Below are 26,887 nucleotides of genomic sequence, written 5' to 3' on the forward strand. Positions count from 1 at the left end.
GAGCCGCCAGGTGGGCGCCGGGGAGGGCCCGCGGCCGCCGTGCGCCGCATCCCGCGCCCCAGCCCGGGGTCTGCGCGCTTCCCTCCCGCTGACTTCGACTGTCCGCCGGGGTCTCGGCCAGTGGGCGCCCGCGTGGTCTCCGCCCGAGGTCTCGGGGCTCCCCGCCCGGCGCCCGTGGTCTGCACTGCGCGCTCCTCGCCAGCTCTCCGCCCGACGTCTGGGCTCGCGCTGCCGTCGCTGCCGTCGCTGCCGCGGGCTTTGTCTCTCTGGCCCCGGGGCCCCGGCGGCTGCGCTCTCGGGCTCGCAGCCCACCGGGCCGGGGTTTGCCGCCGCGCCCGCAGGGTCCCCGCCTCGGAGCGCGGGCTCCCCGGCTCCAGCTCGTTTTCCACACGCCGCTGGTCCCCGGCGACCTGCATTCCTCAGGTTTTCTCTCGTGTCTCTGTCACCCTCGGTCTCTCAAGGTCTCCTGCATCTCTCTATCTCTGTCTCCTTGTCTATCATTTTGCCTCTCTCTGCATCCGTCTCCCCGGGAATTCGCTTCGGGCCTCGCTCCGTCTCTCGGGGTCTCTGACGCCACCTCTCCTTTTTTCGTTCTCTCTCCGGGTTTTTCTGCCTCTCGGCGTCCCCGCACCTGCCTCCCTCCTTTTCGTCCCCCCCTTCTTTTCCCATCTCAGGTGCTCCCTACCCCGCAGGGTCCCCCTCACTCTCTGCCTTCCCGGGGTCCCCTCCGTGTTGACCCGCGTTGGCCGGCGCTTCTCCTTCTCGTCTGGGCTAGTCTCTGTCTCCGAGTCTCTGGGTCCCTTGTCTCTTTGGGGCCCCCAGGGGACACTCGGGCCCTCAGCCTTGGTCGGTCCAGGCTCATGGCCGTGGCCCACCTGGCCGAGCCCAGCTCGTTTTCTCAGAATTAGGGTTTTGTTCTGAAACGAATCCAGACCAAAGCACATCGAATCCGAGGGTCCGGGATCCGGTGTCTCCGGGGCGACCTCGGGCCTGGATGGGGGAGCGGGGCGCGGGGCGCGGGCGGGGGTCTGAGAGGCCCGAGGAGGGGGCAACACCAGGCACGTCTTGATGGGGGGCTCTCCCCGGTCGCGTCCTAACGGTGGCCCGCTGTGGGCAGCTTTGACCAGACGGTGTGTGTGTGGGGGGGAGACAGTGGGGACCCGCGAAGAAGAGGTGGCTGCGGAGACGCGCGGCCGCGGTGCGCGAGATGCGCACGACCCGGGTCCGCGGCTCAGCCTGTTGCCATCCGGTCGCAGTGACTCCTTCTTCCCTCGCAGGCAGACGCCGCGGGCATGGACTATTCATACGACGAGGACCTGGACGAGCTGTGCCCCGTGTGTGGGGACAAGGTGTCCGGCTACCACTACGGACTGCTCACGTGCGAGAGCTGCAAGGTGAGGGGTGAGCGCGGGGAGGAAGGTTGGGGTGCGCAGTGGGAGGAGGCAGGGCCGCTCCCGCGCTGACCCCCCTCTCCGCCAGGGCTTCTTCAAGCGCACGGTGCAGAACAACAAGCACTACACGTGCACCGAGAGCCAGAGCTGCAAGATCGACAAGACGCAGCGCAAGCGCTGTCCCTTCTGCCGCTTCCAGAAGTGCCTGACCGTGGGGATGCGCCTGGAAGGTGCGCGGGCCTCTCAGTCCCGACGCCAGGGGGTGGGCGCCTGGGACACTGGCGAGGGGGGAGCGGGTACAGGAAGGTACTCTCCGGCCTCTTCCAAGCTTCTACGGCCAGGCGTTTGGCCTCCCTCATGATTTGTGGCCTCATCACTGCATTGCGGGGGTGGAAGGCTGGGAGGGAGAGGGGATGAGTCCAACCGCATCCTGGGCCGAGAAGTATCCAAAAGTGACCCGCAGGAAGATGACTCTCTCCTGAGCCTTTGAAAGGGACCCTACCACAGGGTGTGGGACATCCCAGCTTGTTCTCTTTTGCCAGAAGTCATATCCCCTCAACACACACAGAAACACACCTTCAGCTCCAAGGAGAACCAAAGCTTTCAGAGCATCTTGAAATGCCCGGCCCGCTGATGTCCCTGCATTGACAGAGTTGAACGGCCTCCTCTTTTTCCCTGGGAGAGGCAGGGGAGTTCCAGCCTCAGAGCCTTTGGTTAGCAGGCAGTCTTTAACCACTGTGCCACCAGGGCTCCTTTCAACATCTTTGTTGTTATTGTGTATCATGGAATCTGAACCGACCCATAGCTAACCCTCCAGTGGGTGTTCAGATGGTCAGCACGTCTACCAGCAACCAAACCATTGAATGATAATTGTCACATTCAGTAGTAACCCCTCTGAGCTTCAGACTTTCCATCTGAAGAATAGTGGTGCCTTCCTCCTTGAGTTAGTGTGAGAGGCATGACTTTGTATGGACAGCCCTTAGTAAATGTGCAACAGGCTACTATTATTATGGTCAGTCTTTATGCTATTATCCACCCACCATCACTGTCCAGCCCTCACTCATCTTGCCTGGCCATCTGTCCTACCCATTCATGCAGCTATCCAAAACCATCACTCATTCATTTCTTCACTGAGTGGATGAGAGGGTTTCCCACCTCTTCTTAGCCAGGTCCTGGGGAATAGAAAACAAAGTGCCCCAGAGGACCCACATTCATTTTTGCCTTCCCACCTCCAGCCCTATCTCCAAGTACAAAGAGAGGAGAGGGTGGACAGTTGTAGAATTCCACACTACTGGCCCCAGTCAGGCTGTGTGCCAAGCAGGCAGCTGTTGGCCAAAGTTTTTGAACAATTTAAAAGGCCTTAAGTGGCTCTGTGAGGAGCTCTTTTTACATTGTGCATGACATAGTACATTGCTAACCTAAAGGCCATTGGTTCAAATCCATCAATTGCTCCATGGGACGAAGATGGGCAGTCTCCTCCTATAAAGATTTATAGCCTTGAAAACTCAGGAGAGGGTCACTATGGCTGAGAATCAACCCAGTGGTAATGGGTTTGGTTCCATTTTAAGTGGCTCCAGAGCTGTAGATAATATTTCCTGGAACTTAATACAGACGCTTCTAGATGGGCAGAGAAGTAGCCTGTCCTGTCCCCAAAGGCCATGTCCCCAGTTCTGGGACCTGGAGGGCCAGGAGAGGTAGTTGATGTGAGTACAAAAATCTTCTGGAAAAGCCAGAGAGCAGCCTATGGAAGATTGGCTGTGTAGATCTCCAGGCTGCCATCTCTCCTGAGTGCCATCCTTTCCCTTCCTGTTCTCTCCTTTTTCCTGGAGCTCAGGGTGGGGTCCTCTCTGAGTGGGGGTTGGAGCCTTGATACAGCTGTAGAGACACACCTGTTGGGTCCAACTGGTGACACATTCTTGGCTAGGAGGAGGAACATCTGGTCGGCAAAAAAGGTCCCCTCCTCCCTGAGCAGAGCCCAAGCCAGGCCCAACCTCAGCTTCAAACTGGATATCAGTGGGGGAGTCCTCAGTCATTCTGCACCTTCAGGGCTTCAACAAAGTGGCTTTGTCAATATTGTCAGTCAACTAACTAGCAGTCAGACACAGCAGCAGTGAATAAGGGGTAATCTGAAGAGGGCGGGGCCTTGAATGCCAGGTTAAGAAGATTGCTTTCACCGGGGGCATTGAGAGCCACGCAATGGTATTGAGCAGGGGATTGGGGTATCGTGGAGGGTTGCTTGGAAGGGTCGAGCCTGACCCGATGCTCCTACCTACAGCTGTGCGTGCCGACCGCATGCGGGGAGGCCGGAACAAGTTTGGGCCCATGTACAAGCGAGACCGGGCCCTGAAGCAGCAGAAGAAGGCACAGATTCGGGCTAATGGCTTTAAGCTGGAAACAGGTCCCTCGATGGAGATACCACCACCACCACCTCCCCCACCGGACTATACACTGCCCCCTGGCTTGCATGCACCTGAGCCCAAGGGCCTGCCCCCTGGTCCACCTGCTGGGCCACTAGGGGACTTTGGAGTCCCTGCCTTGCCCATGGCAGTGCCCAGCACTCATGGGCCTCTGGCTGGCTACCTCTACCCTGCCTTTCCTGGCCGCACCATCAAATCTGAGTACCCGGAGCCCTACGCTAGCCCCCCGCAGCCTGGGCCGCCCTACGTCTACCCAGAGCCCTTCTCTGGAGGCCCTGGGGTACCTGAGCTCATTCTGCAACTGCTGCAGCTGGAGCCAGAGGAGGACCAGGTGCGGGCTCGCATCATTGGCTGCCTGCAGGAGCCAGCCAAAGGCCGCCCGGAGCAGCCTGCACCATTCAGCCTCCTGTGCAGGATGGCTGACCAGACCTTCATCTCCATTGTCGACTGGGCACGTAGGTGCATGGTCTTCAAGGAGCTAGAGGTGAGTCTCCTCCTGCTCCCACTGGGTAGTCATTGTATCTGGGATGTCCCTTTGGATGTCTGAGCCTCAGTCTTGACCATCCCTTGGGATGGGGCCATCTTGCCTGGTTAGCTTTAGGCAATCTAGGGGTACAGAGGCCACACTGAGCCCTGCCTCCCTGTTTGCTCTCCACTCACCCCTTCCTCTTTCTCCTCTTTGACTTTTGACTGTCTCAGTAGTGTTTATTAACCCCCCATCTCTATTGTCTCTTTCTCTAGTTTGCAGTCTCTGTGTTCTTCTAGCCCCTTCCATCTCTATTTCTCCCTCAGTCTCTGAAGGCATTTATCTTTCTTCCCAAAGGACTAGCTAGCTGAGTCCTTGGGGGACTGTTTCTGGCTGCTGTAGATTGATGTCAGAAAGGGGGTTAAGCCCCTCATGTCCTCCCACTCAGAAACCATCTGTCTCCATCAACCTCTACTGTCACAGATCTGAATCTCCGTGTCTCAAAGTTAGGAGGCCTGTGGGCCCTCCTTCCCAACTGAGATGATAGCGCTTACTGTCCCACACCCACACCTCTGTTTCATGATGGTTGAGCCTCTGTGCGTGTGTACAGAAGAGTTAGGAGAGCATGTGTAATTATAGTAGAATGGGAGGGGGAGTGTGTATGGGAAGTTACATGACCTGCCACTGATCCCGGTCTTACTGCCAGGCCTTCACCCTCACAGGTCTAAGTATTGAGCTAAAGAAACAGGAGATACTGAGGCCAGGCATAGGGAAGAACTTCTCAGTGATCCCACCTAAGAGGATCTAATGGAATCTACCCCTTTAGTGCCCTGGCTATCTCTGATCAGGGCATTCTGATAGCCCCAAAGGCCCCCAGCCCCAGTCAAGGCCCATTTCTGATAGGCCTGGATACAGGCACAGGCGCTCTTGGGCTCAGGCCTATCAATGTTTGTGTTCCCAGACCAGCCCCCCGGGGCTGTCCCAGAGCTGGTTGTAAACAGTGGGGCCCTCTGCTCTCTCTACTGGGGACACTGCAGCCTTGAGCAGCATTGTAAGTGCTGATGCCATGAGGTTTGGGCTTCCTCCAGGGCTTGTGGCCAGATGGGCTGGGGGCACTATTTGCCCAGCTAAACCCAGGGGGATTGGAAGCACCATGAAGTTGGAGGCATGACTACTCCGAGTATCAAGAGTTGATGGAAATGCTTCCTTCTTTTGCTATGGAGGGCCTGCCATAGCTGAGGGATAAGCTATTTGTATTTTATACAGATGGTGGGCTTCTCCATCCACCACTGCCTCTTAACCAGGCAGACCCCATGGGTTAGGGCTGTGAACATTCACATTTGTCTTCTACTCATGAGCTCTACTGGGGAGCAAAGAATCCAAGGTCCTTGGATGGATCACTGGCTTCCTTACCAGACTACCAATGAACCCCTGGGCAGAGGGAATGAGAAGTGAGGCATTCCTGGGCTTCCATGGGCAGGGCACTTCCTCTGGCTGCCTTCCTTGTCTCCTGGGGTTTTTCACGCAGGATGGGAAGGGCTTTTGTCCCAGCTTTGCTGAGTGTTTTTTCCTGCTTCTGGATTCTCTGTAGTCCAAACCTTCCTGCTTCCCATTTCCAGAGTCTCTGAATTGAGCCCAGGACTATGAGCCATGACCACCACCCTCTGTAAAAGAGCCTTGTAGATATGTACCAGCCCAGGCCAACCTATAGAGAAACTGTCATCCGCCTCTGCCAAGTGGGACCTGTTTCTCAGTGAGCTCCAGGCTAGTGTTCATTTGCAGAGCCAGAAGTGTGGTGGCAGAAAAGTGGTGAGGGTGCTAAATGACTGTTGTCCCTTTGGATGGATCATTCACCCCTTTACCTCTAGGCAGGATACATCAGGAGAAGAGGGCTCTGAGAATATGTCAGGCTTTGGACTGACAGTGGGGACCTTGAAATTAATTAGGCCCAGGAAGCTGCCAGGCTAAAAGAAGTAGCATATATGTATATAGATAATGCCAATGCAAGGTGCCCAGGTTCCTGAGATCAATGGATGGGGCCAACGGACCTCAGAGGGAGAGCAAATTGCTGCATCTGAGGAAGTCAGAGAGGGTTCTGTGACTTTCATGGGCATTCTAGCCAGTGGGAATGGTAGAGGCTAAAGTCCAGGCATGTACAAAGTGTCCTGTGGGGTGGGGGTGGGGGTTCCAAGCGCTCCTGTTAGCATGGCTGGAGAGGTTCATGGGGTCAGAAGGCAAAGTTTGCCTTGTGAGTGGGACTGAGCTCTATCAAAGGTTCTCTGTGATGCTGATGTTATCCTAGGGTCTTAACTAAGCTGGTAGGGTTGCTGGGAACCAAGATGTGTCTGAACCTGGGTCCAGATGCCTCTTTGGGCTTGTCCTCCTCCAGTCTATTTCCCAGTTGGTTCGCTGTCCCTCTGTCTCTGTTTGCATATCACACAGTCACAGCATCATAGGTCTGGCAGTAGTCTAGAAATTAATAACAAAATCCAGAATCAGAAAGATCTGGCTTCAAGGTCCAGCTCTACCACTTACTGGATGTTAGCTTTGGGCAGTAGACTACTCATCTGGGCCTCAGTTCTTCACCTGTAAAGTGAGAAGTGATTAAATAATATATGCCTCATAGGGTTGCTGTAAGGGTTTAATGAGTCAGGACAGGAAGAGAATTTAGCACAAGGCCTGGCACAAAATAAGTGTTCAGTAAGTGATAGCAACAGCCTCTTACTGTTCCCCTCTCCAAGTGTAATCTGTACTTGCATATGGGAAGGTTCTTGGGTGGAGCAGATTGTTTGCATTCAGCTCCTAGCCAAAAGTGGTTTGAACCTACCCGGGAGTACCAAGGAAGACATGCCTGGTGATCGACTGCTTTAAAGATTACCCACCCACTTCAGTTGAGTTGATTCTGCATCATGGAGACCGGTTAGTGGATTTCTGAGACTATAAATCTTTACTAGGAGAGACTGCCTGTCTTTTTCTCAGAAAATGCCTAGTGGATTCAGACTGCTGAACTTTTGGTTCAAAGGCCAACTCATAATGTAGGCTGCAACCAGAAGACCTTATGAAGCCATTTTATTCTATAAACACCCAGGGTCAAAATGAGTCGTATCAATTTGATGGCCACTTTTTTGTTGTTGTTTTCCATGCTTCCCTGGGCACACTGTAGTTCTGGAGAAATCTGGGGCCCACCTTGCCCTGGGCTTAGAAAGCAACTTCTTACCTGGAAGGTATCAGACAGAAACCCAGCTCTGTCTGCTGCCATGTGGAGTAGTGCCAGAGCCGAGGCTGTTAGTATCCCTGGACGGTGACTGTAAAGGCTGGGCTGAATGGATGGAAGATAGGAATGAGGGAGGGGAAGATAAAGGCCACGAGTGCCTAATGACCCATCCTGACATCGTTCACCCTAGATATCCAGGTCTGAGGCCCTGATTGGCAGAAGATTTAACTGATGAGATCTGAGGTTTCATTTGATCAGCAGTAACTGTCAGTCCAGGGCTGACAAATGATGACCTGCCGACACTCAGTCCAGAGAGCACTGTGGCCAGCCTGCGGCTTGTCAGCCACAGGAGAATTACAGAGCCAACTGGCCATTGGCCCCCAGACTGATCAGACTCCAGGGACTTCGGAGGGGCTTTTCTAGGAGGGAGGTCAACTTGGCACCCATAAATACTCCACCTCCAAGGCAAGCTGTGAAGTGTCATAGTTATAGGAAGATTTGTGGTGGGTTGGCAGGAGAGGTGGGGCAGCCAAGAGGCCAAACAAATAGGAAAGGCCAGTGAGGAACCCTTGCTTGGGCTGGGACTGCAAATGACTTTGTTTCTAGGGAGTCAGGGAGTCCTGAGGGGAGAGGAAAAACCATTACCTTAAGGAGACACCTTCTGAGATAGAAACCAGCCCTCTTTAGTACGTGAGCCTCTTAGTCACCTGCTTTCTCCTGCAGAAGAGTTGGCGGCTGCAGGCCTCTAGCTTTCTTTTGAATAAAAAGAGAAGTGTGTGTGTTTGTCTGTGAGGAAGGTGTTGAGTTTAGTGTCTTTATGTGTCCAGAAGTCTGTGCAGGTATAGAAGCGAGGGCAAAGCCTGGCAGAGAGCCAGCAGTGGTTCCATAGAATCTATGGTTTGTAATATGCATCCCTACATTTATTTCAGCTAAAAAGAGAGAAGAATTCTTTCTCAAATTTCTTAAAACAGGAAACATTGGCTAGGTTGGGAATTGAACCCAGGGTTATTGAGTGCTGAAGCTTTTGCCACTGTATGGAGCTCTCTGCCCCTGGGCCCTATCAGCCCCCAGGGGCAGGGCAGCCCCTCTTGCAGGGTCTGACGACTGGGTGCAGAGCCTGCTCCCAAGGCTTGGCCAGCCGGGTCACTGTGACCCTTTCTGCTTGAAACTCAGGCTGCTTATCTCCTAATTCTTTCTGTTTTATCTTTTGCTTTTTTTCTACCTCCCCACCCTCTATTCCTTCCATCTGGGTGCAATGGTGCCTGCTCCCAAGGGGCCACAATGGGTGGGTGGGTCAGAACTCAGACCCGGGATCCATCTGGGTCATTTGAGGGAAATCTGACTTTTTGGGTTGTTTTTTTTCTCTTCCTTTGATCAAGTGTGACCCTTTGGTAGACACTTTCTACCTGGGTTACAGGAGGTTCCTAAGGAAAGGAGGTCAGCTCCCTTTATGTTACCTTAGGCAAGCCTCAGTTTCCTTATCTGTAGTATGGGTAGAACTCTGATGCCTCATAGGAGAGGGTTGAGGAGTCTGTCAGTGCTGAGATCTGTGATCTGGGTCTGATGGTGGGTGCCTCCCTCCTTGAGAACCGTGGTGGGGAAGTTCTGGCCAGTAGCTCTCTGGGGACTGACCACTCCTCATCATCTTCCTAAGAAGAGATATCTTTGTAGTTTATACCTCTCCATTCCCAGTTTCTTATCATCCTTCTCATCCAGGGTTAGTTGTAGCCACACCTGCAGGTCCCTGTGCCCTGGCTACCTTCTCAGACCAAGCGGCGCTCTCAGAAGAGCTTTCTCCCTGGAGAGGGTTTGACAGGGAGTGGTGTGGTCCCATGACACAGAGATGAGGTGAGGATGGAGCACAAGAAGCCGGGGCCTCAGGCAGGGAAGAGACTCTTTCTCTTGTTCCCCCACCTCGTGGATTAGGACAAGGCTGGGGAAGCTTGTCTGCGTATCTGTCTGCTTGTTCTTTGCCCACTTTTCCTTTTCTCTCCCTCCATCTGCATAAGATAGGCCCAAGGAGCCCACAGGAGGGAATAGACAGAGGGGAGGGAGAGGCCTCCACTGCCCAAAGAGAGAGCCATTCTGCAGATGGGACCAGTTCCCCTGGGGTCGGGGGCCGCCTCACTACCACAGGGGGCTCCAGGTTGCAGGGGGCTCCTCTGTGCTGTTTCCATCTAGTTTGGTGAGCAGATTTGCTCAACTGTCCTTTCATCCTTCTTCTCGAAGACCTAGAGACAAACTGGACACAGTTCCTTCCTTTTCAGATCCCACAGAGGGAGACACAGACCTGACTTGGTGCCATCAACTGTTGTGGGTCTCCTGTCCAGAGGGTCAGGAGGGCTATGAAGATGGAGGCGGGGTTAATGAGGGCTTTGTGAAAAAGGTGACAAGAATATAAGAGACTATAAACACCTGGATGTCAAGGATGATATCTTCTTCCATGGCCTACAGCCAGATAGTGCTGTGTGATCTTAGGAGAGTTGCCTGACTTCTCTGTGCTCAGTTTCCTGTCTCTTTTGAACCGTGGAACCAGCTTCATTGGGGTTGTAGTGCAACAACTGTTACCTCTCTCATAGTTTGCTTTTGCCACAGGGCATGACCCAGGGGTGCCCAAGAAGTTTCTGTAGGATAGCTGTGGATGCTGGGAGAGACTGGGGTCTCTATTGTGTCTTCCCTGAATCACCTGCAGCACTTGGCATGGTTCTGAACATCCAGGGGCTCAGCATTATTTTCTGTGGAGAGTTGTGGACTGAGAGTGCCAGCCTGTCTCTCACTCTCTCTTAGTGGCAGATTTCTCATCTTTAAAATAGGGCTTTGGGTTAGGGGAGCCCTAAGGACTCTCTCGTACCTATGTTTCCAAATTCTGGGTTCCACTTGTCATTGTGACAAGCATCTGCCCTTCCTGGGCTGAATGATCCCCCAGAGTCTCTGTCCTGCCCTGTGTCCCCAGCTGCAGCTCCTTGTTCTGCTCTGACCCATGTTGCTGTCCATCAGCTCACTCCCTGGGCCTGACCCCACGAGGGCCCCTCTTCTCAGTGGAAGCCTTCGGCTGCTCCTTCATGTCTTTGTTCTGAACAGTTGAGACTGTCAGAGGTGTGAGCACAGACTCAGTGTGCCCACTGCTAGGTAAGGGTGCTCTCACCTCATGCTTCGAGTCCTTCACAAACCGCCCTCTGGACTTCATTCATTTCAGGGTCTCTGTGAGTTGGAATCAACTTGAAGGCAGTGGGCTTTAGGGTTGTTAGTATGTGCAAGACCAGTACTTGACTCACTTTAAAAATAAGAAAACTGATACAGTGATAGTCAGGTATATGAGGTTACAGTACGTACGTGATGGGTGACACATGTCTTAATGGTCATAATAAACACCTGTTTACTGGCTTAGGAAAAGAAAACTGAGACACAGAAAGGTTATGGAACTTACTTAAGTCCTTATAACTTGTAAGACGCAGGGCTGGAGCCTGAAATCAGGTCCATTCTAGTCTGGCGCCCCTGTGTTGGGCCCTCTTTTACAGTTTTGCTTGACCCTTCCACACCTTTATAAGACAACATGATACAAACCAGGGCACAGAGAAGGTAGGTAGCCTGTCAAGGGGCACAGAGCCAGTTTGGCATCTAAACTGAATATTGAGAGGTGGAGGGTGAAGCCAGATTCTGAGTGGGACCCCTACATGCCTCTTCTTTGCAGGTGGCTGACCAGATGACACTGCTGCAGAACTGCTGGAGCGAGCTACTGGTGTTCGATCACATCTACCGCCAGATCCAACATGGCAAAGAGGGCAGCATCCTGCTGATCACTGGACAGGAGGTGAGTGACCATGCTGTGCCCTGCCCAGGCCACCACTGTGCACTGTTAGAATTCTAGGCCCAGAAAAGTTACTTGGGCCTCTTCAGACCCGGCCCTAGGCGCCCTGATTATCAGCCCCCTCCTCAAAACTCATGAGACAGCCCCTGGCCTGCCTTCCTATGCCCAGCCCTCTGCTGGACACCGGGAGCTGTGGGAAGAGCCAGCCATGGCCCTGTCCTCAGTAGATCTGGGTTGTAGGGAAAATCAGGGGAGGATCTTGGAGGAGATAATGATGGGACCTTGAAAAGCTCACCAGGGGTGGTCAGGAAGGGAAAGGTCAGGATCTGCCCCCACCACAGACAGAGGGAACTGCATGAGCAGAGAGGCTCAGAGGGGACTGTTGGGCCAGCAGGGGTGGCTAGTATGTGACTGCAGGGCTTGACACTGTGCGGGTGGCTTTGAGGTGAGAGTACAGGATGAAGATGTTGGTAAACACTTGGTAGTGCAAGTCCCCAAGGGCTCTAAATCTGGGTGCTAGGAGGTCCTGGGAAGGCTTTAAAGGGAGTGGAATACGGCTAGGTTGATTTGAGAGAGCATGTTGAGGTTCAAGATGGGGGACAGCCACACAACACTGGAGACTTGGGGAGACATATTCAAGGAGGAAGACTTTCCTCCAAGTGGAGAGAGGAGGTGCAGAGGCAGGAGTAAGAGGAGGAAGGAGGTTAGAACCCAGGGTTTAGCTGATGAGGGAGTTGCACTCCCAGACTGGGGGTACGTACAGGAGGAAGAAGGGGCTTGATAGCAGTGAGAGGAGAATGAGACTAAGTCTCTGGGCCCCACCCTTTGGTTCCCCCTAATCTCTGCCGTTACCTTCACTCCTTACCCTCAAAGACTCAGGCCACAGCGGGGGAGGCTGGGTCATGCTAGTGCCAAGGATGGGATTTGGGGACCACATCTGAGTGCAAATATGGGGAGTGTATGGTGTGTGTTACTTGTGTTGGGCTGTATTGACATGCATGGTCAGAGGCTTTAGCAATGGAGATGAATGTCCAGTGTGTGCATGTGCCTGTATTTTGTTGTGGAAATATGTCCACACACATAGATGTAACATAGGTTCACGCACCCTGTTAACCATGGACACCTACAAACTATGTGTCTGTCACTCTGTGATCCTGTTTACTTGAAGTGAGTCTGTCCCCCTGTCAGTGTGTCTACACTGGTGTGTGTCTCTCTGTGAGTGTGATTACACAAGAGTGTATGTGTGGATGTCTGTCTTTGTGTTCACTTCAAAGTATGTATGTGTGTGTGAGTGTGAGGTGACGTGTGAACACATCCTCCACCCTGATTGTCCACATGTTCTGTGGACCAGTTCACATGTACACGGCTGACCTGCCCCTCCGCTGCCTCCCCCACGCCTGCCCTCCACCCCCAGAGAGACAGAGTAAGCACTGCAGGCAGCCACACAAAAGCCATTTGTACCACTAGGCCCAGCGGCAGCTCTTTGTCTGTGAAGGACCCTTCAGTTCTCCTGCCACCCACCTGCCCGGTGTCCGCTCCACTGCCGTGTGAGGAGAGATGGGTGACAGACAGACCATAGTACCCTCAGCAGGGCCACAGAGGCTGCTGCTCTGGGTCAGGCAGTCTGAGGAGAGCTGGGAAGGGTGGGCTTTGGATACTGGTGGGCCTGAGAAGGTTCATGGACCCTGAGAAGATGCTGCCCCCACACTGGGTACGCTCTCTCTGCCTCCAGCCCATCTGATCCATATCCTCCAACCGGAGACCCCTCTGCCTACGTTTCTGATCAGAACCTCCTGCCATGCATTCTCGGACTCACCCCACCCCACCCTGTGCCTCCTGACCTGTGCCCTCCGACCCACCCAGGTGGAGCTGACCACAGTGGCTGCCCAGGCAGGCACCCTGCTGCACAGCCTGGTGCTGCGGGCACAGGAACTGGTATTGCAGCTGCACGCGCTGCAGTTGGACCGCCAAGAGTTTGTCTGCCTCAAGTTCCTCATCCTCTTCAGCCTTGGTAAGTGAAACCTCTGGCTGGGAGGATAGGTGAGGGGGTAAGGTGGGTAAGGTGCTGAAGGGCTGGGGCAGGGGCTCAAGAAGGATGGCTACAGTGGCCAAAATGGGGGCATGCCCCGGGGTCTTCATGGGGGCAGCCGCCTCTCCGTCAGTTAATGGGGTATGAGGGGACCTGGCTCTTAAAATGACACTTTTTTCATCTGGGCATCTGGTAAATCTCTGACTGAAAGCCCTTGAAAATTATCCATGGCAGTCCAGAAAATACACAATTTCAGGGGTTTCTGGTCTCTGACTCCTCCCTGGGTGTCTTTGTTATTCCTAATTCTCTGTTCTTAGGGTCTTGAGTACATTCTGACTTTGAACTCTTTTGTACTCAGACTTTATCCCCATCCATCCAACCACCCATCCATTTACCTATCCATCCGTCTGTCCACTTACCCACCTATCCATCCATCCATCCACCCACCAACCCACCCACCTATCCCTCCATCTACCACCCACCCATCCAGAGATAGAACCTACCTTCCAGGTCCCCCCAGCCCCTAAATATGGGATGTCTCCTGTGCCCTCCTGACCCCAGCCTAGCCTGTCTCTACACTCTCTCCCTCCTGTGCTGACCTCTGTCACCTTGGAAGCCATCTTCAGCACTTACTCTTTGCTCAGTAGTGCTGTAAACATGGAAGTGTTTCTTGTTTTCCAAAGAAACCACCAGCTCCATGCAGTTAGGGTGGGACAGAGGGCTGGGTATGGTTGGGAGAACGTCGGGGGGTGGGGGGAGCAAGGGCACCTGGAGGGTTCCTTGGGAGAGGAATATCTCAGTAGGGTCTTGGAAAATGCGTAGGAGTTTGTTGGCTAGAGAAGTCTTTTAAAAGTGCAGAAGGCCCTCAGAAAGTTACCAAGGCCACCTTTGATGCTGTCTCCAAGACCTACAGCTACTTGACCCCCAACCTCTGGAAAGAGACTGTGTTCACCAAGTCTCCTTACCAGAAATTCACTGACCATCTTGTAAAGATTCATACCAGAGTCACCTTGGAGAGGACCCAGGCTCCAGCTGTGGCCACCGCATAGTGGATTTTGTATAACAAATAAAGTGAATTAAGTTAAAAAAAAAGCGGTAGGTTGCAACAGAGGGATCTGAGTACTTTATCACCTTTGGACTGAGACATCAGCTTTGCAGCAGATAGCATCACAGTCACAGTGGGTTAGCGTGTGCCCCCCTGCAAGTGAAGGCGTGGGAGGAGCTGGAGAGGAAGGATCCATGCAGTGGTGGAAAGTCTGGTGTTTGGGGAAGCCTGTGGGTATGGAGACTCCCAGGTGTCCTGAGTGTTTTCTCTGTGTTTTGGGATCTGTGCCCTCGATTCTGTAGTTCTGTATGATTGTACATGCAGACTAAGCCCTTTCCTTTACATGTTTGCAGCACTTTATGTTTCACATCATGTGAACAACTGGTATGCAACTGGAGAGTGACTGGGAGATATGGGGATGGGAGGGATTTTGAGGGATAAGCAGTACCTGGGGGCATAGAGCTCTGGAGTGTGGGAGCTGTGGGGGTGATAGTTCCTGATTTGACTCAGGGTTCAGTGGAAAGCCAGGGGATGAGTGGGCTCAAACTGTCTTTGGGTACCCCCTGCAGAACAAGGATAATGCCATGTTTCCCCAGATTACATGACCTGCCTTGCTCCACAATCACTCTTCCCACCAAGGCCCCAGGAGCTGAGTCTGCCAGGCTCAACCAAGCTCTTGCCTCCATCTGGTGATAAATTCAGGACTCTGCCTTCCGTGGGGTGTAAGAAAGGCGGCAGAGTGAGCCCACTCCTTCTCATGGGGCTGGATGGGTTCTCCTTTTTTTCAGATGAGGCAGCCAAGGCCTAAGAGACCTGGAATGACCACAGTGCTTGGATGGATGGGTGAAGGAGGGAGAGAGAGAGAGAGAGAGAAAGAGAGAAAGAGAGAGAGAGAGAGAGAGAGAGAGAGAGAGAGAGAATGTGTGTGTGTGTGTCCATGCATATATGTGCGCACCCACACAGCAGGGTGGAACAGTGGTTAGGAACCAGGTTCCACATCTGGGATCGGATCCCTGTCTCCAGCTGTAAGCACCTGAGCAAGTCACTCATTCCCTTTGCTGGCAGTCATAAAATGGACAGCATAATAGTTCTTCCTTCATGGGGATGTTCAACACTCATAATGTGTATCAGTATTGTTCTGTCATAATCATCATTATGAAATTAATGAGTAGATTAATGAATGAAGCGAATTAATTACCAAGGTCACAGTCTCTTGTCCCCAGTGCTGTGTGTCTCCATGACTCCCAGCATCAGAATAGTTGCTATCTTTACATGATGAGCTTTAAGGTAAGTTTGACATTTTGATGCAGAGACCTGAATCTTTCTGAGGTAGACGGGAAACCCCAGCCTAGCTGGCCAGGAATTCTAGTGAGAAGGAGCTGCCAGGGAGAAAGAGTTTGCTTCTTTCCTGGCACTCGTGGGATCTGGACCTGCCTTGCTCAGGGAACAGGAGTGACTTGGAGGCCTGATGGACCACAGGGGCTTTGGGTGCTAGGGAGTTTGGGAGAAGAGTCCACGTAGTCCAGTGTGGTCAAGTTTGAACCAGAGAGGAGAAATCAACTCTGCCTGGACTATCATTAAGGCTTCTTGGAGGAGGGTCCTCTGGACTGGGCTGTGGAGTACGAGTCTAAGTCTTCTGAGTGAAGCAAGAGCAATAAGGAGGGAGTTCCAGACTCAAGGGAAAGGATGGAATCCTGACGGTTCTGTGTGCTGTAGGGGTTGAAGAAAGGGTGGAGCGATGGGCAGGGAGCTGGGCGGTGCAGGGCTCCGTGTAGGGGGCAAGGCCAAGAACAGGCAACTCATGGGATATGAAAGCAATTCCTTCCTAGGTGAGTCTGTAAATCAAATTTGTCTTGAAGTTGTTGAAGCCTTGCCTGAGTGCATGAAAGGGGCCCTGGAGGCACAGTGAATTACAGTTGGGCTGCTAACTGCCGGTGGTTTGAATCCACCAGCTGCTCATTAGGAGAAAGATGGGCTGTTCCCTCCTATAGAGGTTTTCAGCCTTAGAAACCTGATGGAGGGTTGACATACATTGGGTTCAACTCGATGGTTTAGGGTTTGGATTTGATTTTAGTGCACAAAGGACCCTGGTGGTGTGTTGGTTAAAGCCATGGCTGCTAATTGAAAGGTTGGTGATTAAAACTCCCCAGTTTCTCTGAGGGAGAATGATGTGGTGATCTGCCTCATTAAAGTTACAGCCTTGAGGACCCTGTGGGTCCCTCTGCTCTGCTCTGCTCTGCCCTGTAGGGTCTCTGTGAGTTGGAATTGACTCATGACAGTGGGTTAGTGCAAGAAAAGGATCAGCAGCTTTTCAATGAGTGAAAAGCTGAACATGCAACAAGTGAAAGTGATTGTGAAGAAGAATTTATTGCAAATAGAGAGCTTAGTTCAGTCATTTCTAAGAGAGAGCCAATTTACACAACATTGAAGGGCATGATTGAAGGCAAATTTACATATCATTAGAGAGCAAGTACCATTTGTCCCTAAATCAGAAGTCAGTAATCCACTAGAGACTCTGCCTATACCTGGAACTTCTTTTGAAAAGGATATTAAAGAAGAGAGAATTTCTAAAAAAAATAAAATAATAAAATAAAAAAAATCCAAAGTCCTGTAAGTCAATCCAGACACACACACAGCAACCCTCTACTGGGTTTCTGAGGCTGTAAGTCTTACCAGGAGGACACTGCCCATTTCCCTGAGCTGCTGGTGGGTTTGTAGCCTTTGGTTATCAAAGCACATAATGGACTGTGCCACCAGAGCCAACTGCAGCTTAGGAAATGGATGAAGAGTGGGCATCTGGGAGCCCTGGAGGCTGGATTTGGAGTTAGGATGAATGAAGTGGACAACTACTGGCATAATCTGCCTGGCATTTGGAATTGTGAGGTCTTTTCAGAGGTCTGCCAAGGACCACCAGACCAGAACTGGGACCTCAATCAAAATTAGGCCCAGAGAGAGCTGGCACTTGCTTCTAGGCTCCCAGTCCCTGCTGGGCAGCCTGGATTCAGAGGATGGCTGTTCCTGTCCCCCTCCACCCCTCCCACCCCCCAGCTCACTCAGCCTCTCCTTCTCGCCTGTCTCCACATAAGGGTGCCATTTGGCGTCTAAATAGCCGTCTCGGGTGGGCGCAGAGGCAGGTAAGGAGGTTTAATTAAAATTAGTGCCTCTCTCCTGGCAATCACAGTGTTTATGAAGATGGGCCCGGCTGGCATTGTTCTGCCGAGGACTTAATCGAAGCTTAATGGATTGACCTAACATTCGATTTCCTGATTTCCATTGAGGCGGCAGCGGCAGCATTCCCTTAAGCGTTTGCAATTTACCCACTGCTCTGCGCCAACAAAAGGCGGCCTGAATAGCAGCCCCACTCCAGGGGCCATTGTGCGCGGGGGCGCCTGCCTGAGTCACCGCTATTGGGACAACATTCTTTATGTCTTGCTGGAATGAAAGGATTATTCAAATATTCAATTAAACCGTGAAAAGGGGGCTTTTCTGAGAACATGGGGGCCCCCGCTCCACAGAGCTAGCAGGCTGCTCTCTGAGGCGCTGTGGGAGTATTGGGTGGGGGTGTAAGGGTGGGCATGGGGGTGTACCATCTCTCATCCCCTCCCAACCCCAGGATAGCTAGGAGTTGAGCAGGCAGGAGGATGCAGGCAGGTCTCCTATCTCCATCCTTCCTCCCTCCTAGAGCCTGGAGACATGCACACAGGTATCTCCCTCCCTATGAGGTAATTCATTTGCCCCCATTTTACAGATGACAAAAAAAAACTGAGGCTAAGAGAGGAGGTGACTTGTGCAAAGTCACCGAACTGCTGGTGGAGCAGAGATGTGACTCTGACATGGTCACGTGGGGAGGAGTCCCCAGGTCTGTTTGGCCCTTGCTCCCAAAGGAGAGGGAATGGTGTTCTGTAGGATGATTATTACATCCATTTTTCCATGGAATCCTTTAGATAGGGGAATGGAAGCTCAGAGGTGGGATTTGAATTGTCCAAGGTCCTAAATGAGGAGGAGTTTGATGCTGGAGTCCAGAGTAGCCCCTTTAGGAACACCCCAAAAAATAGAGGGCCTTAGAAGAGACTTCTAAATTGGAAGGTCCATAAAGTTATTATGTCCAGTTGCCCAGGAACCAGTATCCAAGCTCCATACAGACATGCAGCCTCTATCTGCTCCCAGGTGAGATCTGAACTTTGAACCCAGGCCTTCCTAGCATCTGTTATCGGGCACCATCCTGGCTCTCTGAGGCTTGGGCCATCCACCTGTAAGATGGGATGTCTTTCCCTGCCTCTCTGGAGGTTTGTGGCAATTCACCGAGTTGGGTACACTGTGCTTGGCAGTGGCCAGGAATTGGGTCCCCAGTCTGTACTGGGTAGCTGGGGTTCAACTAGACACTGGGCTCCGGTCTCATGGGAGTAGAGGTGCTTCTAATACGTCAGAAGCTGACGGATCCATAGAGCTTCAAAGAGTGGGGGACCCAGACCTGAAACCTGTCTTTGTTCGGCACCTATTTCCGTGTATCTATCCTCCACCCACTGTCACCCTGTTGTCCCTGGCTTGATGCTGCTGAGGACAGTAAATCCTGATAAAGCCAAGCCTTGGTCCTCCCTGGTCCTATCCACCCCTACCTCTTTCCCAGCATTCCAGACTGTCTCCCGGCCCTTCTCCAAGCTTTTCCCCGTGGGCGCCTGGATGGCTGTGTGACCTTGAGCTAGACCCAATTGCTCTCTGGGTCCCCAGCCTTATATTGTGAATATCAGAAGAATTTCCCAGAGAAGGTAAAGGATGAACAACAGAATGGCAGATGGATCAGGATTGGGTGGAAAGATGCTGGAGTAGGGATAGGGGAAGAATTTATCTATTGCCCTCAAAAACTGGCTGAATGGGATGATTCTTTGTGACCTGTGAATGTATTTGGAGTAGGGCTGCTGTGTACAGTTGGGCAGGTTGCCCACTGCACAAAGGCACCTGGGCTAGGGATGAATTGGGGTTGAAATCCTGCCTGCATGTTGTTGCCAATTTGTGCCTTTGTGGAAAGGGGAACTTCTTTCTAACTGACACGATGGTGTCTTATGGGCTAATGGCAACCCTGGGGGGATGAGGAAGAAATTACCCAGTTTGCTTACTGAATGGAAAGTGATGGGGCTACAGGTAGAAGGTGGAGGCTCAGAAGCTCAAGCTCAATCCTGGCATAAGCCTTGGGCCCAGCTCTGGTTTCCCTAAATCCAACTTCGGACAACAGGGGCCTCGGCAGGCGTGCTGGGGGCAGCTGGGGATCAGGGTTGCCAGGAGCATAGAGCCCTTCTGGCGCAGTGGGTGTTAAGAGAGATTAGAGGGCCAAGGGCTGTGCATTCTGGGCTCTAGACACCCCCGCAGCAGCAGGGCTGAGGGTGCCAGGGGTGGAAGGGACACGCATTGACAACCATTTTCTAAGCCACTGGCTGTCGCATCCCAGATGAGACTAGGATAGAATTTTCAAGTTGGGGACCAACCTTGCTGTTCAACTTCTGCTGGCATGGTGCCCCAGGCAGAGGAAGCTAGAGCTCCTTCCCAAGGCACCAAGGCCTGCCCCTGGCCTGTAGGTTAGTAAGGACTTGAGTGACGGAAACTGACTTCCCTAGACATCCTTGGGTATCATGCACAGTGCAGACTCCCATCATCCATGGGCACCTGGGCAGAAGATGCTGCCCACCACTACTGCCCTGCTGCCCACCACTTCCTGCAAGGTGGACGCTGCCTCTGTTATGACAAGGAAGCCCACGTGAGCCATCGCAGGCCATGCATGGGGCACCGGTCCTAAATGATGGAGCTGGAATTTGAACCTGTCTGCTTTACTCAGGAGTTGTTTTTTGTTTTGGGGTTTATTTGGGGGTTGTGTGTGTATCTTCACTGGACCTCAGGTCCTGGGGATGACATGTTGACCTTCCCATTTGTGGCACAAATGACCATCTAGTCCACTCATAGCCAGTCCCTCCACCTCTCCCTCTCATAACCACTCTTTTATGCTTAATATACATATTCTTACTTGTTCCCGGTTCTTACATAATGTTTATGGCTTGTGTATCAGTATAACATTTTCAGTTTATATAAATGGCTTTGCCTTAGGTTGTTGTTTTGGGCTGTTGAGTCGGAACCAACTCACAGCTGACCTTCCAGTGGGTATTCATAAGCAATTCATAAGCCCATCCTTTCAGGGAGCAGCTGGTAGATTCAAACCACATACATGCCTTTGGGATTGCAGCGCAGTTTCTTACCACTAGGCCACCAGAGCTTGTCGTATAGGTCTTCCTTTGCATCTTTAACTCTTGCTTTTTGTTTCCCATCCCAGCACACCCCAGTCCCTATCCCATGCTTTTAAGAGGTCCATTTATCTGCTCTGTGTCATATCTACTCAGTTTTGTCTGCACATGACACACTATGGTACAGCTGTAAAGGCCATCTCTCCACCACCACACATGTTCCTGCAGTCAACTTCCTCTCCCATGTCCCTCCCTCGTCCCATCAGAGAATTTCCTTGGGCACTAGAGCTTTTTGTTTGTTTATGATTATTGTTTAAAAAAGCACTGTGGGGAGCTGTGGTGGCCTAGAGGCAAGAAGCTGCACTGCAATCCCGAAGGCACATGGTTCAAATCCACCAGATGATCCGCTGGAGAAGGAGAAGCAATCTCTTCCTGGACCAGTAGGATTCAACTAGATGGTACACAAAACAACAATAACAAAAACAAACAAACAAAATGATAAAATATATGTGGCCTCTCAACCATTTTATATATGCAATTCAGTCATGTTAATTAGGTCCACCATCTTGTGCAGGTATCACCACTATCAATTTCTAATTTTTTTCATCACCCTTAATAGAAAACTCAGAACCCCTTAAACAATAGTTCCCATTTTCTCCACTCCCACTTACCCTATTAATAAACTTTGGTTGCTGTATATTTGCCTGGTCTAGATATTTCATATAAGTAGAGTCAAGTAATAATTGTTCTTTTTTGTATATCTGATTGAGGAGCCCTGATGGTACAGTGTTTAAAGCACTCAGCTGCTACCCTAAAGTTTGATGGTTCAAATCCTCTAGCTTCTCAGAGGGAGAAAGATAAAGCAGTCAGTTTTCATAGACTTACAGCCTTGGAAACCCTCTGGTTTCCTACTGTCCTATAGGGTCACTATGGGTCAGAATTGATTCAGCAGCAGCTGGTGTTGGATTTATATCTACTTATTTCATTCAGCATAATATTTTCAAATTCCTCCATGTCATAGCATGTATCAAAGCTCATCTCTCCTAATGACTGCATAATATTTCACTTATACAAAGTTCCTACTGCTGCTGCTGATGACATAGGGCACTTTTTAGCTGTTATGAATAGTACTGAAAATTAGTGTACGAATTTTGAGCCTTAGTTGAGTCCCAGCTTTCAAATCCCAAGTTCATAAATAGGAGTAGAATTTCTGGATCATCTGGTGATTCTGTGTTTGACTATTTTAGGAACTGCCAAATTGTTTTCCACAGGATCTGCCTCATTTTATGATTCTACCAACAACTTCAGAGGTCCAATGTGTGTTATTTCCTCTTTCTCTGATAATAGCGATCCTTGTAGGGGTAAAGTAGTACTCATTGTGGTTTTGATTTGCATTTGTCTAATGACTGAAGAGGGAGTTTGATGGTCTAGTGGTTAAGGAGTTCCACTGCCTACATAAAGGCAGGTGGTACAAGCCCACCAGCTGCTTTAAGGGAGAAAGATGCACAAACTCCTCTCTTGCTATTTGCAGCCTTTAATAACTTGCTGGAGGGTTAGTTGAGTTGGTTCCAACTTGATGGCGCATGACAACTTCACCACCTAAAGATGTTGAACTGCAGATTGACGTGTGAAAAAAAAATTTGCATAACTTTTTTTTTTAAAGTGAAATGTCTATTCAGGTCTTTGACCATTATTTGATTGGGTTGATTTTTGTTATCATCATTGAGTTGTAGAAGTTCTTTGTTAAATCCTTATTATATAGTGTTGTTGTTGTTGCGTGTTGTCTAATCACCTGCGATTCATAGCGACCCTATGTATAACAGCCCTAAACCCTGCTCTATCTTGTGCCAATCTTACCATCTCTGACACACCTACCCCCAATACGCCAGTCACTGAATCAATCCACCTCATTGAGGGTCTTCCTCTCTTGTGCTGTCCCTCCACCTTCCCAAGCATGACATCCCTTTCCAAGGACTGGTCCCTCCTTGCAACATGCCTAAAGTATGTCAGAGGAAGCTTCAGAATCCTTGCCTCCAAGGAGCAACCTGGTCTTACCCTCTCTAGGATGAAACTGTTTGTTCTCCTGGAAGTCCATAGTATAGTCAATACTCTTTTCCAGCACCACAGCTCAAAGGCATCAATTCTTCTGTCATCCCTAGCTATTGTCCAGCTTTCTGTTGCATAACAAGTAATTGCAAAAACTATGGCCTGGATCAGGTGCACCTTAGTCTCCAGACTGACATCATTGCTCTTCAGTACATTGAAGAGGTCTCTGACAGCAGACTTTCCCAGTGTAATTTGTCTTTTAATTTCCTGGCTGCTGGTACCAAGAATGTTGATTGTGGAGCCAAGCAACTAAAGCTGTTAGCAACCTCAATCTCTTCACCATCTATTATGATGCTGCCCATTGGCCCAGCGGTGAGAATCTTTGTTTACTTGGTGCTGAGCTTCAATACTATATATGTAGTTCCCAAATATTTTTCCTCGATCTGTAGGTTGTTTCTTCACTGTGTTGTTCTCGAACCTCTTCACTGGTTATGAAGTAGACCGGTGGGTGTCTGTGTGCTACATGGAAGCTCCAGGACACAGGCCTTACAGTCAGGAGTGATGGTGAAGATGATGGGAGTGATGAGATGCTGCCGCTGGGGATGGTGCTGTGCAGGGGCAGTGATGATTATGGCCAATTGCTGGTGCTGATGGTGACGACCACGGGGATGGTAACAGTGGATGTATGGGGGCGAGGCTGCTTATGGCAGCAATGCTGTTGGTAACAGAGCTAACAAGAGTAAGGACAATAACTTCATAAGCCCTATTGTATGTCAAAACCTTTTCCTCTGAGTATTTTCCATGGTACCAAGTCCCCAAATTCTCGTGACAACCTTGTGAAGTAGCCACAACTACAATCTCATCGTATAGAGGAGGACATTAAGTGACATGTCCGAGGAGACATGTAGAAAGGCTGGTAATAGTGGTAGTGTCCACAGCTTGTTGCAATGTCGGTGGTAATAATCACAAGGAGTGGGGTGACTGCAGTTGAGGTGTTAATGGCATCAGTGACAGTGTTTATAAAACAATACAACAGTACCAGATGCTCTGCCAGGGAAGGAGGGACAATCTCCTCCTGTACCAGTCAGATCTGAAAAATAATAAAATAAATTAAAAAAAAATACAACAGAAACACAACAACAAATACAAAACGAAGATGTAAAGATTGGTGGTTGATAATGGCGGCAGTGTTCATCCACTACAGGGATGTCAATGGGGATAGTGATATGGTGGTGATGGGGAACTTCTGGTTGCTTCACTGATGGTACGCATACCTATGTCTTTGAAGAGCACGGGGGACCTCAGTGATGTGACAGTGTTAGCCCCGCCCCGGTGGTGGTGACAGCAGGATGTTAACAGAGCTCCTTCTCCCTTTGCAGATGTGAAGTTCCTGAATAACCACAGCCTGGTGAAGGACGCTCAGGAGAAGGCCAATGCTGCCCTGCTGGATTACACCCTGTGCCACTACCCGCACTGCGGGGACAAGTTCCAGCAGCTGCTGCTGTGCCTGGTGGAGGTGCGGGCACTGAGCATGCAGGCCAAAGAATACCTGTACCACAAGCACCTGAGCAACGAGATGCCCCGAAACAACCTGCTCATTGAGATGCTGCAAGCTAAGCAGACTTGAGCCTAGGTCAGGTGGGGCAAGGACTGGGGCCAGGGAGGGCTAGTACCACCCCTTTGGCCCTCCCAGTTGGTTTATTTTATTATGCCAACCCAGGAGCCCCACTCTGTAGACCCCTGTCCCTGAGCTCTCTGATGCTGTTCTTGGGAAGGTGGGTGAAGATGGACACAGTCTGGCTGAGGTGGGGCAGCCCCCACTGGCCACTGGCACTTACCCACCACTCAGAGTGCCCTGTGGAGACAGCTGCTAACCACCCTATCTGTCCCCCTTCCCCTAGCTGTCTGTCCTGGAGAATGGAGCTCAGGTCCAGAGAGGAGGTTGGGGATTCCCTGGTAGGCCTCAGTCTCCCTTTGGTCAGACACAGATATCCCTTTCTCCTCTCCTGGAATCAAAGGCAAGCAGGGAGAGGTTGATTTGGTATCATTTGGAGGTGAGAAGGTCCCTGGAGCCTGCTTACAGAGACCAGGAGGGAAGCCTTCTGTTTTGTAAACTACAGTTAACTGAGTTTGTGAAATTAGAGAGGCTATGGGGCCCCAGAGGACACTGAGGGGGAAAAGCTCTCCTTTCCAGACTTTCCAACCCATCTGACTTCGTAGGGGAGAACTTGGACACATCATCTGAAAATAATTTTGCTACTATCATCTTCCTATCCTCCAACCAGAGAAGTCTGACATAATCAACATCCTTGCCCCAAACCTAGGTGACCAGCCCAGGCTGGACTTAGAGTCAAGAAGCGTGTTGTTTTGTTTTTGTTTGTTTTTTACACTCTTTGAAGGGTGTGTGGGGTGGTGGAGGGGCAGGACACAAATTTGAAGACTAAGGCTGGGATTTGGGGCTTAGCAAATCAGGATCCCTGGTTTCACTCTAGATATCCTCACATCAAGTATCCTGTAGATGGTGCTGGGTCCTCATTTTGGAGGTCCCACCCCAGTTCAGAGAAGAGCTGTTGCTTGCTGGCTCTTCCACTGGGTGTACAGTGGGATGCCCTGGGGGTGGGGAGCTCAGAGTCTCTGGGGCAGGACTGTGGGCAAACTTGGAGAAGGTATAGGGATCTCTAAATCAGGGACAATGCTGATGAACCCCTCACTTGCCTCTGTCCCATTGGGCCTCTTGCTGCAAGTCTTTGAACCCAGGCCTCTGCTTGCTGGTCTCCTGCCTTACCTAGGCCCTAAAAGACATTCTCCAAGGCCAAGCACTAGGGAGAGGCCTCAGGTGTCAGGCTGGGCATTTGTTGTCTGCCTGCTTCATGTTGCCACTGTAGCTTGCGCTGAGCCTGCCCAGTTGGGGAGACTGGGCATCCTTGTCCTCTGCCTTCTACCACCTCCTCTTGGCCCCTACCTTTGCCTCCTTAAACATGTGCCCCTGCCAAGGCTGGAAGCCCACAACCCTGAAATAAGCAAGAAGTGCCCTTAAGAATCTCCCCAGCTCCTGCAGCCCTGGAATAAATTTTGCAATTAGTTTCCAGCTACTTTTGCTTGTTGACATTCTGGGACCAAAGCTGAACCTCTTTCTTGGGTGGGTCTGGGATGGGCATGCACACGCCTTTGGTTCAAAGTTTGGAAGGACAGTGTAGGTGGAGGTTGTCCACATGAGGGAATACTAGCTGATGTTGGGGGTTAGGGGGTGTCAAGGTGTAGATTTGGACTCTATTACCATGGAGCCCTGCATATCACAGTAGTTTGAAAGATGCCTCTCCCTTCAAGGATTCCACCCAATGCCCGTCTTAGGCTGAAGGGACCAGTCATTTATTAAGTACCACCTACTGTGTTGAGAAAGTTAGACAAAAAAGGATGACAGAAAGAGAATCAATGCCTTTGAGTTGTGATGTTGGAGAAGAGTATTGATTCTCTCTCATGGACTGCAGAAAAAATGAACAGATAAATCTTTGAGAAAGTGCAGTCAGAGTGTTCCTTGGAGGAAAGGATGATGAAGCTTCATCTCACATACTTTGGGCATGTTGTTGGGAGGGGCCAATCCTTGGAAAAATACATTATGCTGGGAAAGGGGGAGGGTCAGCAGAAGAGAGAAGGACCCTCGACAGGATGGGCTGGCATAGTGACTTTGACACAGAGGTGAGGATGACACTGGATAGAGCAAGGTTCAGATTTAGTGTTCTTAGATTGCTATGCATTGTAGTCAACTCAATAGCGCTAACCAGTAATAACAACATCCTTCCTCTCATTGTCCCAACAGCTGTCCTCTGTGTTGTTGTTATGTGCTGTTCGGTCAACTACAACTTTTAGTGACCTATGAACAATAATAATTTAAAATAGAATTCACTTGCCAGGGTCACTCAGCATTAATTTGGGAAAGCAGATTCAAATCTGGATCCACCTGACATCACTGTACTGGCCATTTCTGCCATGTGTCCATCTGCTGCTCCCCACTGACCCCTTGTCCCTTCCCCACAGCCAGCCTCCCTGCTCAGATTCTCTTGCTTCCATTTCCGTCCTTCCCACCGCTTGGTGGCAGTAGTGAGCAAAAGGACTTCTCTGAGAGGAAGGAACATTTTTATGAGGAATTGCTGATGAGGAAACTGAGGCACAGAGATGAAATGGCATGTTGAAAGCCTCATAGCTGAGAAAGGCCATTGTGCAAACTTCCACATCCTAACTTACCC

General features: G+C 51.0%; 1 protein-coding gene across 2 annotated transcripts in view; it reads left to right on the top strand.

The window, feature by feature from the left end:
- Window positions 1-24,270, top strand: part of NR5A1 (nuclear receptor subfamily 5, group A, member 1) — a 26,819-nt gene extending 2,549 nt beyond the window's left edge. The window contains exons 2-7 of one of the 2 annotated variants that reach the window (XM_006892578.1): window positions 1,278-1,394; window positions 1,480-1,621; window positions 3,667-4,292; window positions 11,180-11,299; window positions 13,160-13,307; window positions 24,023-24,270. In XM_006892578.1, the coding sequence (XP_006892640.1) occupies window positions 1,293-1,394; window positions 1,480-1,621; window positions 3,667-4,292; window positions 11,180-11,299; window positions 13,160-13,307; window positions 24,023-24,270 (1,386 nt within the window). In that variant the 5' untranslated portion in view covers window positions 1,278-1,292. Of the gene's footprint in view, window positions 1-1,277; window positions 1,395-1,479; window positions 1,622-3,666; window positions 4,293-11,179; window positions 11,300-13,159; window positions 13,308-24,022 lie in introns of those variants that run through there. The other variant, XM_006892579.1, reaches the window with a different exon arrangement.
- Window positions 24,271-26,887: the final 2,617 nt, after the last annotated feature.

Source organism: Elephantulus edwardii, unplaced genomic scaffold (assembly GCF_000299155.1).
Source record: "Elephantulus edwardii isolate Elephantulus edwardi_28Jun2011 unplaced genomic scaffold, EleEdw1.0 scaffold00116, whole genome shotgun sequence".
NCBI lineage: Eukaryota > Metazoa > Chordata > Mammalia > Macroscelidea > Macroscelididae > Elephantulus > Elephantulus edwardii.